Genomic DNA, 16,372 nt, shown 5'->3' with positions numbered 1-16,372 from the left:
TTTTGAACATGCAAAATTACACCGTTGTTAGTGATATTTCACATGTGACTTTTTGGAAAAAATAAAGTGTAATTCTAAGACACAAGCTTTCATTTACATTTTTTTTAATTCTCAACAATATTGGTGATGAGACACCAAGTGGCAGATAATGGCTGAAGTCCAACAATAGGATGTACCATCCATCTCCTGTTCCCAAGTTGATTCTGATATTGACTGGAGATTTGACTTGGACTCCAGCTTAAATATTCGGAATTTGACTCAGTCTCCTGCCTAAAGACTTAATTTGGACTTGTATTTTAAGATTTTAGAAAATTTCTGGTACATAGACAACAGAGATTGTTACAGTCAGATGGTCTATGTGGAGTTTATGTGGAGATGGTCTATGTGAAGTCCAGTTTTATAATGCTTTTATAAAACCTTCCAAAAGAGACACAACACCACAGTGTTTCTTATAGTGCTAGAAACTCAGTAAGATGATTCACAGGTAATGTAGTACCTGTTTAGTACTAAGGTAATGATGTAAACACTGTCATGAATATAAACACTTGGAGAAGAGGAGAGTCAACAGGGGGGGGAGGGGGGGGTGGACGGGCCAGAGGGGACAACCAGGAAGACAACCAGACAGAGAAAGCAGTCAGTATGCATCTGGAGGAAGGTGAGGCTGATGAGCTGTATGACGTCGGCAGGTAAGACTGCCCTAGGTGTGCTGTGTGACTTTTGTGCATTTTGTCACCGTTTGTCACTGGGGAGATGTGTAACAGCATGTGTACCTCGAGAAACCTAAACCCTGGTGTATGGTGGGACACTCATGGAACTGATGTCAGGCAGCTAAACATAGACATTTTCCAAGTATATGTTTCTGTCGCAGTAAATGAATGACGTGCATATTGGATACATGTTGGAAATGTGCCCTTTAAAAAAGGAATGTAATTTTAATAAGATCAGAGTTAAATTACTCATGATTATATAGTGTGTGAAGACATGCAAACATGGTACGAGTGAAGAGGCGTGATCCAGACAGCCTTGATTGATTTGTGAGTGTTGCAGAAGGCAGAGGTAGTCCCGGCTTCTATCGCAGCAATAACAACAACAACAACAACAACAGCTCCCTGTGAGCACCAGTTAACAAGCACGAGATGAGAGTGGCCTGCTTCATTCAAGCTAACAGAAATCACACTCTGATATAAGCCTCTACAGCAGTGTTGTTCCCACATGGGGAGCGCACGTCTCTGAACACACGTCACCTCAGCCGTGGAAACAGATGCATCAGTGGGGGGTCACAGGGCCTCTCCTCCTGTCGGCACAGACCAGGGTGAGCTGACCTCCACCAAACTGCACTACTCAAGTGGTTTGAATACCCAGCATATTGTTAGTGAATCTGTAATCTGGAACAGGAGTGAAAAACTGGAGTAATCTGGAACAGGAGTGCAGGACTGGGGTAATATGTAATATGATGCAGGGCTGGGGTAATCTGGAATATGATGCAGGGCTGGGGTAATCTGGAATATGATGCAGGGCTGGGGTAATGTGGAATATGATGCAGGGCTGGGGTAATCTGGAATATGATGCAAGGCTGGGGTAATGTGGAATATGATGCAGGACTGGGGTAATCTGGAATATGATGCAGGGCTGGGGTAATCTGGAATATGATGCAGGACTGGGGTAATGTGGAATATGATGCAGGGCTGGGGTAATCTGGAATATGATGCAGGACTGGGGTAATCTGGAATATGATGCAGGGCTGGGGTAATCTGGAATATGATGCAGGACTGGGGTAATCTGGAATATGATGCAGGACTGGGGTAATCTGGAATATGATGCAGGGCTAGGGTAATCTGGAATATGATGCAGGACTGGGGTAATGTGGAATATGATGCAGGGCTGGGGTAATGTGGACTATGATGCAGGGCTGGGGTAATCTGGAATATGATGCAAGGCTGGGGTAATGTGGAATATGATGCAGGGCTGAGGTAATGTGGAATATGATGCAGGGCTGGGGTAATGTGGAATATGATGCAGGGCTGGGGTAATGTGGACTATGATGCAGGGCTGGGGTAATCTGGAATATGATGCAGGGCTGGGGTAATGTGGAATATGATGCAGGACTGGGGTAATCTGGAATATGATGCAGGACTGGGGTAATGTGGACTATGATGCAGGGCTGGGGTAATGTGGACTATGATGCAGGGCTGGGGTAATCTGGAATATGATGCAGGACTGGGGTAATCTGTAATATGATGCAGGGCTGGGGTAATGTGGACTATGATGCAGGGCTGGGGTAATCTGGAATATGATGCAGGACTGGGGTAATCTGGAATATGATGCAGGGCTGGGGTAATCTGGAATATGATGCAGGACTGGGGTAATCTGGAATATGATGCAGGACTGGGGTAATGTGGAATATGATGCAGGGCTGGGGTAATCTGGAATATGATGCAGGACTGGGGTAATGTGGAATATGATGCAGGGCTGGGGTAATCTGGAATATGATGCAGGGCTGGGGTAATGTGGACTATGATGCAGGGCTGGGGTAATCTGGAATATGATGCAGGGCTGGGGTAATCTGGAATATGATGCAGGGCTGGGGTAATCTGGAATATGATGCAGGGCTGGGGTAATCTCCAACAGGAGTGCAGGCTGAGCCTCAGTCCTGATAAGGAACTAGTTGAGTCGCCGCCTACAGCCACAACACGTCATATTTAGCCCGTCACACTAATGAGGAGAGAATGTGCAGAAAGGCTGATGCAGGCGGCTGTTCAGACCTTACCCAGGGGTGCGGGGTCTGTGAGGTTTGTGGGGGCGGGGTCTGTGTCTGTGGGGTTTGTGGGGGCGGGGTCTGTGGCCCCCAGTGATCAGTGCTGCTAGTCAAAGCCTGGACCTCCTGAGAAGTGAAGACTCCAGCTCCTTCAGCCCAAAGCAGAATCAACACTGATGTGTGTCTGGTCTGCAGATTCAGCCCCTTAAATTTAGTTTGAAGCATAAGAGTTGTCAGTCATTCTAAGGTCATTTTAGTTCATGAACTAGCTGATGTTTTTGCAAAGAAATCAGATCTCAGTGTCTTAAACAGACTTGGAGCAGTTATTAGCAATGACAGAGGCAGCCTTTGCCTGGTGGAAAATGCACTGGGTTTTGCATTGCACTGGGAAATTCAAGCCGTGTGTGAGATTCAGAGCTGACTGTGTGGGAGCTGGCTAGCAGGCAGGAGAGCAGGCAGGGTTTAAAGCGCTCGGTGACTCCCCAGAGAGCTCCACACTCCACAGGAGAAGCACAGGCTATGGGGCTCAGCTCTGAGTAGAAAAGACACACAGTAGGCCAGTCGAAAAAGGAGAGAAGAAGAGAATAAATTAATATTTTTCAGTACTTCAGGACTTCTTCATGACTCCCCAGTCTGTGTGTGTGTGTGTGTGTGTGTGTGTGTGTGTGTGTGTGTGTGTGTGTGTGTGTGTGTGTGTGTGTGTGTCTTTCTGCCTGCTGCCTGTGATTATGTAATGAAGTGCCTTACATAACCGTGTTCAATAAATGACGAGAGAGGTACAGGACAGGACTCTGTTATAGTAACACACTTTGATACTCCTCGAAACACTGGCAAGTTATAGTGTGTGTGTGTGTGTGTGTGTGTGTGTGTGTGTGTGAGAATATATAGAAAATCACTTCTATCAGTCACTGTAAATTGTATGTGTGTGTGTGTGTGTACAAATGTAGAAAATTACTTTTATCGATCATGTAAATGTGTGTGTGTGTGTGTGTGTGTGTGTGTGTGTGTGTGTGTGTGTGTGTGTGTGTGTGTATATTCTTCCAGTGTCCTGGCATATAACCAGTGAATTGTGTGTATGTAAGAACAGTAAGGGATTTAGTGACAGACTATGCTGTCTATTTAGTTTTAGTATATCAGTCCCCACTCATGCTTGTCCTCTTCACACACTCCTCTACTCTCCACACACTCATCCAGTCTACACACACTCCTCTACTCTCCACACACTCATCCAGTCTACACACTGCTCCTCACTCCACACACTCATCCAGTCTACACACACTCCTCTACTCTCCACACACTCATCCAGTCTACACACACTCCTCTACTCTCCACACACTCATCCAGTCTACACACACTCCTCTACTCTCCACACACTCATCCAGTCTACACACACTCCTCTACTCTCCACACACTCATCCAGTCTACACACACTCCTCTACTCTCCACACACTCATCCAGTCTACACACACTCCTCTACTCTCCACACACTCATCCAGTCTACTCACACTCATCCAGTCTACACACACTCCTCTACTCTCCACACACTCATCCAGTCTACACACACTCCTCTACTCTCCACACACTCATCCAGTCTACACACACTCATCCAGTCTACACACACTCCTCTACTCTCCACACACTCATCCAGTCTACACACACTCCTCTACTCTCCACACACTCATCCAGTCTACACACACTCCTCTACTCTCCACACACTCATCCAGTCTACACACACTCCTCTACTCTCCACACACTCATCCAGTCTACACACACTCCTCACTCCACACACTCATCCAGTCTACACACACTCCTCTACTCTCCACACACTCATCCAGTCTACACACACTCCTCTACTCTTCACACACTCCTCTACTCTCCACACACTCATCCAGTCTACACACACTCATCCAGTCTACACACTGCTCCTCACTCCACACAACCCTTGGTTCTATACACACCCCTCTGCTTAACACGTTCCTTCATTCTCCACATATGCAGACCAAAGAGGTGTAACTTTACTCGAATGCTCAGAGCTTCCTTCACGTCCTTTGGTTCAACCAACATCACTGAAGAAAACCTCTCAAGCTGACCTCTGGAATCTGAGCTGATGACGTGGAGGTGTGTGTCTGAGGGCCGGTGAGCTTCCTGGGCAGAATGCGTTTTCCTGCTGGGCTTTCCCTCAGGGCTTGAAGGTTGTCACGTCCCTGTGTCTTAGTCCCAAGAACTGAGCTTCAGTGAAAGAAATGACGGCTCCTTTTAAACACTGGGTTACGTTTTATATAACTAGTTTTTAATTTCAGCTGAGTTCACATTTGAGTGTGACCACTCTAACAAACCTTAAACACTTGGTAAGAAGCCAACACATTTTATGTGTTTTGGAGTCAAATTGGTTCATTTATTAAGTTACTACACATTAAATATTTTCATATTTTTGCCATTAGTGCATGCAAGTAAAGTAGCTAGGAGACACAACCCAGACACAATTTCTAGCACAGGTGCCTGGGATCATTCCAGCACTGAAAGAGCGTACTTAACAAGCCTGTTGTTACAGTGCCTAGAGTGCCTGACCTAGAGTGCTTATCTAGCTATACATCACCTCATTTCCTGTGACTGTATGCTTTTAGGACCGATCGTTAGGCCAGTGTAGCTGGACCCCTGCCGTGGAGTAGCTGGGTATAATTTAGTCTGCTCCCTGCTCTGACACAAAATGTGCTTGATGGGTTATGAGCTGAATCAGGTGGTAGAAGCATATAGCAGCCTGTAGAGAGGTCTCCAGAATGGCTCTAAGATCCACTGGTCTTGGGTTAGTGTTGTAATCCACTGCAGTGGGAACTATCCATGGTGCTGAACACAGAGGCTGAAAATATAACAACTCTTTTTCAGTGAAATATAAAATGCAATGAATTCTTCCCTGAATAACACATTTAGATGTGTAGACATGAGAAGAACTTGCAGTCATGTTGCATCAATGGTATTTTTTTTTCCTGAATATACTTTAATCCATAAATAGATCCATTAACTTCACATAAGAACAAATTCAATTTTATAATACAACCAAGAAGCCTTTACATTTATATAGGACTTTAATTTCTGCAAATGGCTTTATAAATGAAATCCTATAAATTATGTGTTTAAAACTGGAATGGAGGGCAGCATTATTCTGTTTGCCTCAGCAAGTTTCCAAGCACACAGATGGCGAGCAGAGGCAGACTAAGGCTGTAGATTACTCGAGTATGAGATATATCTAAGATGAATTAAATAGAAGGTCAAACTTATGAGATAATCATAAGACAAAGTAAAATGTGTGAACATTAAATAAAGTTCAGTAGTGATGTAAGTGATTAATTACAGATCAATTAAACGCTAATGGGGAGAGATGGGTCTCTACCCTCCTGTTAAGTGTGCTCTGATTGTTAGGATCCCTCAGCTCATATAGACTGGGGAAGTCACGGCCACACTGAGCTACGATGATCAGCATAGTGCTGTTGGGTAACCATTCCCAAGAGTTCACTGAGACGGTGATCTCACTGAGACACAGTGAAATTAGACACAAACACATGGAGGTGCTAATTCAGAGGTGCCTTAAAATCCCTTCTAAAAGGTGACTGATGTCAATAGATTGCAGCAGAGCACCCAAATGTTTGTTGCTTCTTCCTGTTGGTCTGTGCAGTGGGCTATATATAAAAGCTCTGCATGTCTACAGGGATGAGGGACAGCTGTAGGGATGAGGGACGTCTACAGGGATGAGAGACAGCTGTAGGAATGAGGGACATCTTCAGGGATGAGGGACGTCTACAGGGATGAGGGACAACTGCAGGAATGAGAGACGTCTACAGGGATGAGGGACGTCTACAGGGATGAGGGACAACTGCAGGGATGAGAGACGTCTACAGGGATGAGGGACGTCTGCAGGGATGAGGGACGTCTGCAGGGATGAGGGACAGCTGTAGGGATGAGGGATGTCTACAGGGATGAGGGACGTCTACAGGGATGAGGGACGTCTGCAGGAATGAGGGACATCTACAGGGATGAGGGACAGCTGTAGGGATGAGGGACATCTGCAGGGATGAGGGACATCTTCAGGGATGAGGGACGTCTACAGGGATGAGGGACGTCTACAGGGATGAGGGACAGCTGTAGGGATGAGGGACGTCTACAGGGATGAGAGACAGCTGTAGGGATGAGGGACATCTTCAGGAATGAGGGACATCTTCAGGGATGAGGGACGTCTACAGGGATGAGGGACAACTGCAGGGATGAGAGACGTCTACAGGGATGAGGGACGTCTACAGGGATGAGGGACAACTGCAGGGATGAGAGACGTCTACAGGGATGAGGGACGTCTGCAGGGATGAGGGACGTCTGCAGGGATGAGGGACGTCTGCAGGGATGAGGGACAGCTGTAGGGATGAGGGACGTCTACAGGGATGAGGGACGTCTACAGGGATGAGGGACGTCTGCAGGAATGAGGGACATCTACAGGGATGAGGGACAGCTGTAGGGATGAGGGACGTCTACAGGGATGAGGGACATCTTCAGGGATGAGGGACGTCTACAGGGATGAGGGACGTCTACAGGGATGAGGGACAGCTGTAGGGATGAGGGACGTCTACAGGGATGAGGGACGTCTTCACGGATGAGGGTCGTCTACAGGGATGAGGGACATCTGTAGGGATGGTCTCACTCAGTGTGAGTCTCACTCGGCGACAGCATCGCATAGCAAGTGACAGCAAACAGAGTGGTGTGTCCCACCATGGCATGGTCTTAAACTTCTATACACACACACACACACACACACACACACACACACACACGGACAGAGGTAGAGATCTCAAGAGCATTTTGAGTTTGTCTGTTTGGGTGCACTCAGGTGTATGTGTGTGTGTGTGTGTGTGTGTGTGTGTGTGTGTGTGTGTGTGTGTGTGTGTGTTTGTGTGTGTCACTGTGGGGAACAGACTTGGTCATAGCTCAATTTGGCATTGGGTTTATGGAGTGGCCATTTGAGACTACACCCCCCCCCCCATCCCCCACAGGACCAGCCGGATATAGACCAGGACAGCCCGTACCCATCTCTCTCTCTCTCTCTCTCTCTCTCTCTCTCTCTCTCTCTCTCTCTCTCTCTCTCTCTCTCTCTCTCTCTCTCTCTCTATCTCTCTCTCTCTCTCTCTCTCACTGTGTGTCATTTGCCTATTTATCTTTCCTTCCTCTTCTTTTCCCCTGTCTCCTTTTTTGTTCTTAATGTGCTGATGTCATTCTGGGCCTCGGTGCCTTTCCTGTGTGTGTGCACATACGTGTTTGTCTGTATGTGCAGATGCATACAATGATATGCTGATTAATACATTAAAACATTAGCCTTAGTTTTCTTTTTGTACTTTTGTGTTGAAGCATCTGTTATAATCCCCCTACGATTATCTGCAGTTATAATGCCCATGTGTTCATTTGCTAGAATTCATCTATAATTTGTCTCTCTTCTTATTTTCTTGATTGATTCCTTCTGCTGTCTCTGTCTTGTCTGATCTCTCTCTGACGTCTTTCTCCTGTCTTTCTCCTGTCTCCCTGATCACTCTCTGACGTCTTTCTCCTGTCTTTCTCCTGTCTCCCTGATCACTCTCTGATGTCTTTCTCCTGTCTTTCTCCTGTCTCCCTGATCACTCTCTGATGTCTTTCTCCTGTCTCTCTCCTGTCTCCCTGATCACTCTCTGATGTCTTTCTCCTGTCTCTCTCCTGTCTTTCTCCTGTCTCCCTGATCTCTCTCTGATGTCTTTCTCCTGTCTCTCTCCTGTCTTTCTCCTGTCTCCCTGATCACTCTCTGATGTCTTTCTCCTGTCTCTCTCCTGTCTTTCTCCTGTCTCCCTGATCTCTCTCTGATGTCTTTCTCCTGTCTCTCTCCTGTCTTTCTCCTGTCTCCCTGATCTCTCTCTGATGTCTTTCTCCTGTCTCTCTCCTGTCTCTCTCCTGTCTCCCTGATCTCTCTCTGACGTCTTTCTCCTGTCTCTTTTATTTCTTTCTCTGATCTCTCTCTCTGAGATGGTACAGGTCTTCATTCTGCTGCTGTCCTGTTCATGTTTTCCTTGTTTTCTGCCTCCTGCCATGTTCACCTCATGTGGTCGTGTCCTGTTTCCTCTTGCTCTTTCTAATCTCGGACCCAGAGCGCCTCCCTGTTGCATTAGGACAGTTCTGCTTGTGTTTCTGTGCCACCCCTCAAAATCCACTCTCTGGGATTTCACCTATCTACTCTAGATTTCACCTAATCTCCCTCTCCTGCTCTTCCCTCTTTCCTCCTCTCCTTCTCTCTTACCTTGCAGACCTGTCTGCTTCGATCAAAAGATTAAATCGTGTCCTTGCTGTAAAGCCTCCTTCAAGGGAGGGTCTGCCTTTGTCATTAGATCCTTGCTGAATGTATCGTGAGCAATAATGAAGCCATAATGGGGGTAATTATGAGAATGGTAGAATTAGGGAGTCAAACACAGTTTGAAGGTCTTTCAACTGTGTTGTCTGAGCTATATCAAATAGTAATCAGGCGGATTTAATAGTGTTTTGGGATCAGCCTTGCAAGATTTTTTTTTCTGTGGAAATTTCTTGATGGATTTTGTTGTTATTGAAAGTAAGTGCATAACTGTAGAGTTGAGGCAGACAATCAATGTTCACTTGAGTTCAGCAGTTTGGGTCTTAATTTGGCATTCTTTGAATTTTTGTATTTGTACACTGCAAAAAACAGAACTTAAAATTGCTCACCTTACTATGATTTTTAGTTTAGCTGAGCCAAAAATAATTAATTGCACCATAAACTATAACAAAGTAATTAGATCGGCTTACTTTATTGAGTTTCTTGTTAAAAGTTGATCTGACCTTACAACCTTCATTGTCAAAACATACAAATTGTAGTTGAACCCTAGTTAAGGCCAGGCCAACTCCTCTGCGCATGCTCAATTTGACTCCTTAGTTGAGAACGGGGCGGGGTTTGCGATTTCTGCCAGAATTTGACTCCGGACAACTTGAAATGGATTTCACCTGCAGCAAGCAGCGACCTACGCTACTCTGAACTGAATATTAACGTACAAATGTGTTTTATCATTTGTCTTATATGACCCAACTTCAGTTAGCTATTCTTAGTATTGAATTTAGAGATTTATGTACATGTGAAATACATACCAGTCAAGTTTTGTATTTAATAATATGAGACATTTCCCGTATCTGACGTAATCGCGTATCGCGTAATTTGCATAATCGGTTATTTGCATATAGCTGCAATTGAGGCTGTAGGAGAGACGAAAACATCTTTGGAGTGGCAAAAAGTGAAGAAAAAACACCCCAAATATGTTTTGAACTACAAATGTGACTAAACCCGCGAGTTTTCAATTGTTATTTTTTTTAAAAGCATGTGCCGCGCCAAACAGAATTCTGTCACTAGCCTCGCGAGAACTGCCACCTGCAGTAGTCTTGAGTAGCAGTTCCTGAAAATACAGCTTCAGCTGAAAATACGGGAAAATACTGGAAAATAAAAATACGGGATGACGCCGGGACAGAGCGGTAAAATACGGGACTTTCCCGGCCAAAACGGGACACTTGACAGGTATGGAAATATACATTATCTGAACAAGATATTGTAGCGTCGGGGTGACGTCATTACCCATGAGCCCTTGCGGCTCCGGCCCTGTTATGCGTATTATGTGGTGTTTATGTCTGTATAGTGTTATATATTATTGATTATTAATTGTGTGTTATTAGTTAAGTCACCCTGGTCCATTTTTTTATGTACATGTGCATTATCCGAGTTTCCCCTCCATGTATGTGTAACGTTGTCATCATCATGACCTCCCCCTGTATTTCATGTGTAAGGCCAAGTTAGTTAAGGCCTTTAGTTTGATCTAATTGTGCCTGTGAGTGCCAATTTTCTTGCGAGGTGAGAATAAAACTTCTGTTCTTGATGAGAATGGACTTGTCTGTGGCCTTTTGCTCCCACACCATTCCACAATATACTAAGTTGACGGTTGTGTTTTGGACATAAGTGCTTCTCCAAAAACACTTAGTTTCAGTCCTGTTACAGAGGAAAGCAAACCTAGTGTTAAGAGTCTTACCAATGACTCTTAGTGTCACATATACCCAGACAGAGACAGAGGACAGACAGGAGAGAGACAGACAGGAGAGAGACAGACAGGGATGGAAGGGAAGCTTCCCACATGAGGGGCGACACTGTTAGCCACTACACCAAGCACTGAGGCATGAAGGAGAACAACAGAAATGAGATTCCTCTCTGTATGACGAGAGACAGAGAGACAGAGAGAGACGGGGAGAGACGGAAGAGAGACAAACAAGGATGAGGAGAGACAGAAGGTACAGGGGAGAGATAGGAGCAGGGAAGAGGGTGTTTTCCTGAGGTCAGCTGGGATTAAACACATGTGTGGAAAAGTGGAGCGAGGGAGAGAGGGGGGGGGCATGAAGGAGGAAAAGTGATAATGAAACAAGTATAAATTTAGCGGCGTGGAACAGCTGGTATTGGTGGAGGGTGTGAAGGCAGCAACCGAGAGCCGGAGCTGAGCACACCATGGGCTGTTCCGCCTCCACCCACCAGCTGCTCCGCCTCCACCCACCAGCTGCTCCGCCTCCACCCACCAGCTGCTCCGCCTCCACCCACCAGCTGCTCCGCCTCCACCCACCAGCTGCTCCGCCTCCACCCACCAGCTGCTCCGCCTCCACCCACCAGCTGCTCCGCCTCCACCCTGAGCTGCTCCTCTCAGCCTGCGGAGGACGATGTGCTGGCCTGGGTCGCACGGACCGCCCCTAGTCCTTCTGACCCGTCCGAGTAGTGGCACGGTGGGGAGACACACTGGACACACGTGTAGCCACAGCGTTCTGTGCTGCTGGGCACACGGTGTGTTCGGGTCCTTCAGGTCAGATGAGCAGACCTGTGCCGGCATGTTTCTGAGAGCTAAGCTTCTCTTGAGCATTTGTTTTCTGTTTCTGTTATTGTGGCTGATGTGATCTGTGATCTTAATTTGTGAAGTATATTGATAAAGTATACAGTGTCACTTATCTGTGGTGTTAGTTATGCGCATTGCTCTTTAAAACCACACAAACTAGATTAAATGTCCATATGCAGTGATTAAATGATTAATGATGAGGAAAGAGTCCAATTCTCCTTCAAATATTCTCTCTCTCTCTCTCTCTCTCTCTCTCTCTCTCTCTCTCTCTCTCCCTTTCTCTCTGTGGAAAGCTACAGGTGGTCTGATTGATGAGGGTTGGATTTGTCTCAGGCTTAACCAGGTTACAGCTCTCAGATGAGGCTGGCCTGAGTTTTCCAGTTCTGAGTGCAATGTGATGCTGTTGTGGAGTCTCTGCCCTGATTGTGTCACACAGCAAGTTGAGACTTTTCTTCATAGGCGGTTGTTTTGAAAGTAAATAATAAAAAAAACCTTCACCACTCCCCCTCCTTCCTTCTGTTCTTGTATGCTCAGTCTCCAGAGATCAGGAGTCAGAGTTCTCATTATGTGTGTACATCCTAACTGCTTATAGCTGTCTGGGGGACAAGCATACACAAAGCTACACCACTAAAACTCCTTTAATATTTTTCCTAAATGCTGTCAATATATAAAGCCACAGGAACTTCACCTAAGCGACTCGGAAATCACTGGTGTTTCCTGTGGGCATAAATGGGCATGTTTTCTACCAGATCTGTATTCTTATGGTGCTTATGAGGGCTTACAGTACCTATGACTCCCCAAACGGTTGTGGCTACTCCTGATGAATGAAGGTTTTAGAGTCACTCTTGGGTAAATGTACTATGTATGCTTTGGAATCAAAAACAAAAGTGCTGAATCACTTTTATTGGGTAAATCAAGAGAATATTCAAGGATGTTGACGTAGATTCTCCCTTAAAATAGCCATCATCATTTCACTTAGCTGTTAGCCAACACCTCGTGGGTTTTCCCGAGGGCTGGAATATTGGTGTGAAAGGCGAAGGTTGTATGGATTTCTTGAACGAGCTGGACGTATATTCTGTGAAGATTAAAGTCTTATTATTCAGTGTTGCTGTTTCTCAAGGTGGGGTCGGTCTCCATGTTGCTTCATGTTGCTCTCCTGTGCTTCTTCAGGGACGATGAAACATATTTCAAGGCAAAAACATGCCTGCATATGCAAGAATGACCATGTGGAAATATGACGGTGTGAGAAGAGGACCAATGATGTCTTCACTTTGTCTCTCCCTCGTGTTTTTCAGGTTCTGACATTGTGCAGTGGATGATTAAAAACCTGAAGATCGAGGACCCAGGTGAGGTGGTTATGTGTGCGCCTCCTGTAGGCCTGCTGCCTCCATTCCTGCATGATCCCTGGTGCTGTGAGGGAGGAGGAGCTCCTGCTGCCCTCCCACATCAGAGCGTGAAGCCCACCCTCACTGGGACGGAGGTGGCAGCATGCACACTCCTCCATTTCTCTCTCTGATTTTGGTAGCAGGACCAATTTGTGTGCGTCTTGTGTGTGCATGGAGCAGTCAGTGCGGGGGGGATAAAACAGCCTATTATAAGACACTGAGGAGTGTCAAGAAGGGGAGAACAGATAATTAGACTATAGGGTTTGAGAGTGCCTGACATGCACATGCATACACATGCATACATAATCCAAGCTGCTGGTCCAGCACACACATGGATCTGGTGAAGGGCTCGCTCCTCCTCCTCTCTGTGGATGAAGGACACTCGCTGAACCAACATCTCCTTCTCCACTGTGGTGCACTTCATTCTCATCCCACTAACCCCATGTGAGCTGGTTGAGAGGGGGGAGGTTGGGTGGTGGGGGGGGGCTTGTCTTCTGCAGGCATGCCGACCACCCTGTGGTTGGTCACTTGGCAGCGTTGTAGCCTCAGCTCAACCCTGTGTAGCTGTCCCTGCTGACGTGTCCTGCAGACACAGATGCCCTGGAGTCTTTCGGGGCCGCTTGTGATATTTTATTTTGAAGTGCATTTTATAAGTCACGTCTGATCAATATTTGCTGGTTTTGGATCAGATGGCAGGGTTGTTTTTATACCATGCATGATACACTGATGTTGGATCATCTTTCAGAATGTGTGCTGAGATGTGTGCTGTTTTGGAGTCTAGAGGTACTGGTCTGGAGTCTGAATCTGTTGGTATGGGTTGTGTGTAGTACACGCAGCACACAGTGTGTATGAGGAGAGAGAGACGGAAGAGAGAGAGAAAGAGAACAAGCCAATGAAAAGGACACGGCTCTGTTTAGTGTTCTGCCCTCATGTTTCGGTCGGACTCTCTCTCTCTCTCTCTCTCTCTCACACACACACACACACACACACACACACACACACACACACACACACACACACACAATATGAATTAGGGAGGACTACAAAAGCATGGTGTGAATAACACTGCAGGTGAGACTCTCATCAATAACCCACAAGCCCGCCTGCCTCAAGCTCTTTCCATAACTCACCCTCACCTCACTCCTATCTATCTATCTATCTATCTATCTATCTATCTATCTATCTATCTATCTATCTATCTATCTATCTATCTATCTATCTATCTATCTATCTATCTATCTATCTATCTATCTATCTATCTATCTATCTATCTCTTTTTTCTTTCTCAGTTCCTCCCCTTCTCTCCCCCTCAATTGAATTAAATGGTGTTATATTGGCACGGCAAATATGCACATTTAGTAATAGTAATAGCAATAGTAATAACATTATTTCCACCATTAGTAATAGTAATCACAGTAGTAGTAATCTGAGTACTAACCCCCTCTCTCTCTCTCTCTCTCTCCTTCTCTTTTCTCTCTTCTCTCTCATCTCTCTCCTTCCCTTTCTTTCTCTCTCTCTCACACACATTCTCTCTCTCTCTCTCTCTCTCTCTCTCTCACACACACTCTCTCTCTCTCTCTCACACACACACACACTCTCTCTCTCTCTCTCACACACACACTCTCTCTCTCTCTCTCTCTCTCTCTCTCTCTCTCTCTCTCTCTCTCTCTCTCTCTCTCTCTCTCTGTCCATGACCCTTGTGCTTCCCCTCACCTCGCTGTCGCTCTTTCAAAGCTTGAAAGCTCTGTGTTCTGCTCCTGGCTGTGTTTGTGTGTGCACGTACACCCTCAGGTACACTGTGGATCTTGGAATGGCGTCAGCTCCTCTCTGTCTTCTCAGAAGGTTTCCATGGCTTCTAGAACCAACCACTAGAGCACTACAGAGTCAGCTAGAACACTAACATGTTCCATGTGTCTACATATGTCTGCAAGAGCATTAGCATGTTCCATATTCCTAGAACTATATACTAGAACACTAGCATGTTCCGTGTTTATAGACCTGTACAAGAACACGCATGTTCCATGTGTCTAGAACTATCTGCTAGATTACTAACATGTTCAGTGCGTGGTGAATGTTGGCCCTGTGGAGCTCAGAGTGACTCTGCAGTCCTGCTGCAGAGGGGCGGGTCAAAATGTGAACACACCACTGCAGGACATCACCTGTTTACCTGTTTTGAAACGGCTGGTCTGCCGGAGCTCTGTAGTCAGGAGCTGGTGGAAATTCTTCAGTCCTTCCACAGTTGTTATTTGTTTTATTTTTTTGGTGCTTGCTTGTTTATTTGTTTGTTTCCGTGTCATCTCGGGTGAGGTGTTGTGGGTCCCTCTGGCAGCATGCTTCATGAGGAGCCTGTTGCTGTGGTTACAAGGAGAGCTGCATCTCACTTCCTTTGTTCTAGCATACAGAGAGGGGTCAAATGTCACAGTGATTTCTGAATGACACCACAATCTGGTCAGCACAATATCAAAGTTATCTCTCTCCCTCTCTCTCTCTCTCTCTCTCCTCTCTCTCTCTCTCTCTCTCTCTCTCTCTCTCTCTCTCTCTCTCTCTCTCTCTTTCTGTCTCCCCCTCCCCCCTCTGTATTTTTAGTACTTTGGTGAAACAGAAAATTACATATATATGTAATATTAATTATACACTTATACACACCATATACACTTATAAACGGCTTTGTGTTATTTATGCACATCAGTCTAAAGTTAATAAGTTGATGTTTATTAGAAGTTAGGAGGAGATATCAGAGCAGTCATCCTATCAGTCATCAGTCGAATGGAGAGCGTGTCGAAGGTGTGTGTTGGGCGTGTCAAAGCTGCTTGTCAGCCTGTGTGTGTGTGTGTGTGTGTGTGTGTGTGTGTGTGTGTGTGTGTGTGTGTGTGTGTGTGTGTGTGTGTGTGTGTGTGTGTGTGCATATGTATACCACACATATACACACACAGTCAACACTGGAGAGATATACATAAACATGCGCACACACACCCCACACATACACACACTCAGTGTCTATGTATACATGCACTTGTGTGCACACTACTTCTAGCTATTCTTTAGAATTCAGAATGTTGGGACAGAGCTACAGGAATGTCGTCCTGGCGTCCAATCGTCCTGGCGTCTAGTCGTCCTGGCGTCCAGTCGTCCTGGCATTCTGCGTCTTTACAGCATTCAGCAGGACGTCAGGCCCGTGTGGAAAGAGTGAGAATGTGTGTAACTGAGGACAGTCCACTATACAGGTTCCTTCATGGCCTCAGTGGTGGTGTGTGTGGGTGTGTGTGGCTGTGAAAGAGAGATGAAGCCCGTCAGCTGGACTGCATGTAGTT

At 46.0% G+C, this 16,372-nt stretch overlaps 1 protein-coding gene across 5 annotated transcripts in view; it reads left to right on the top strand.

Annotated features, from left to right (window-relative positions):
• Nucleotides 1–16,372, top strand: part of rgs7b (regulator of G protein signaling 7b) — an 86,646-nt gene that overhangs the window by 41,734 nt on the left and 28,540 nt on the right. For all 5 annotated transcript variants that reach the window (XM_076999341.1, XM_076999339.1, XM_076999340.1 and 2 more), the window contains one exon: nucleotides 12,972–13,022. In XM_076999341.1, coding sequence (XP_076855456.1) covers nucleotides 12,972–13,022 — 51 coding nt within the window. The remainder of the gene's footprint in view (nucleotides 1–12,971; nucleotides 13,023–16,372) is intronic.

This window comes from Brachyhypopomus gauderio, chromosome 3, assembly GCF_052324685.1.
Source record: "Brachyhypopomus gauderio isolate BG-103 chromosome 3, BGAUD_0.2, whole genome shotgun sequence".
NCBI lineage: Eukaryota > Metazoa > Chordata > Actinopteri > Gymnotiformes > Hypopomidae > Brachyhypopomus > Brachyhypopomus gauderio.
The sequence above is the reverse complement of the archived record's forward strand: the minus strand, read 5'-3'. Positions and strand labels throughout refer to the sequence as shown.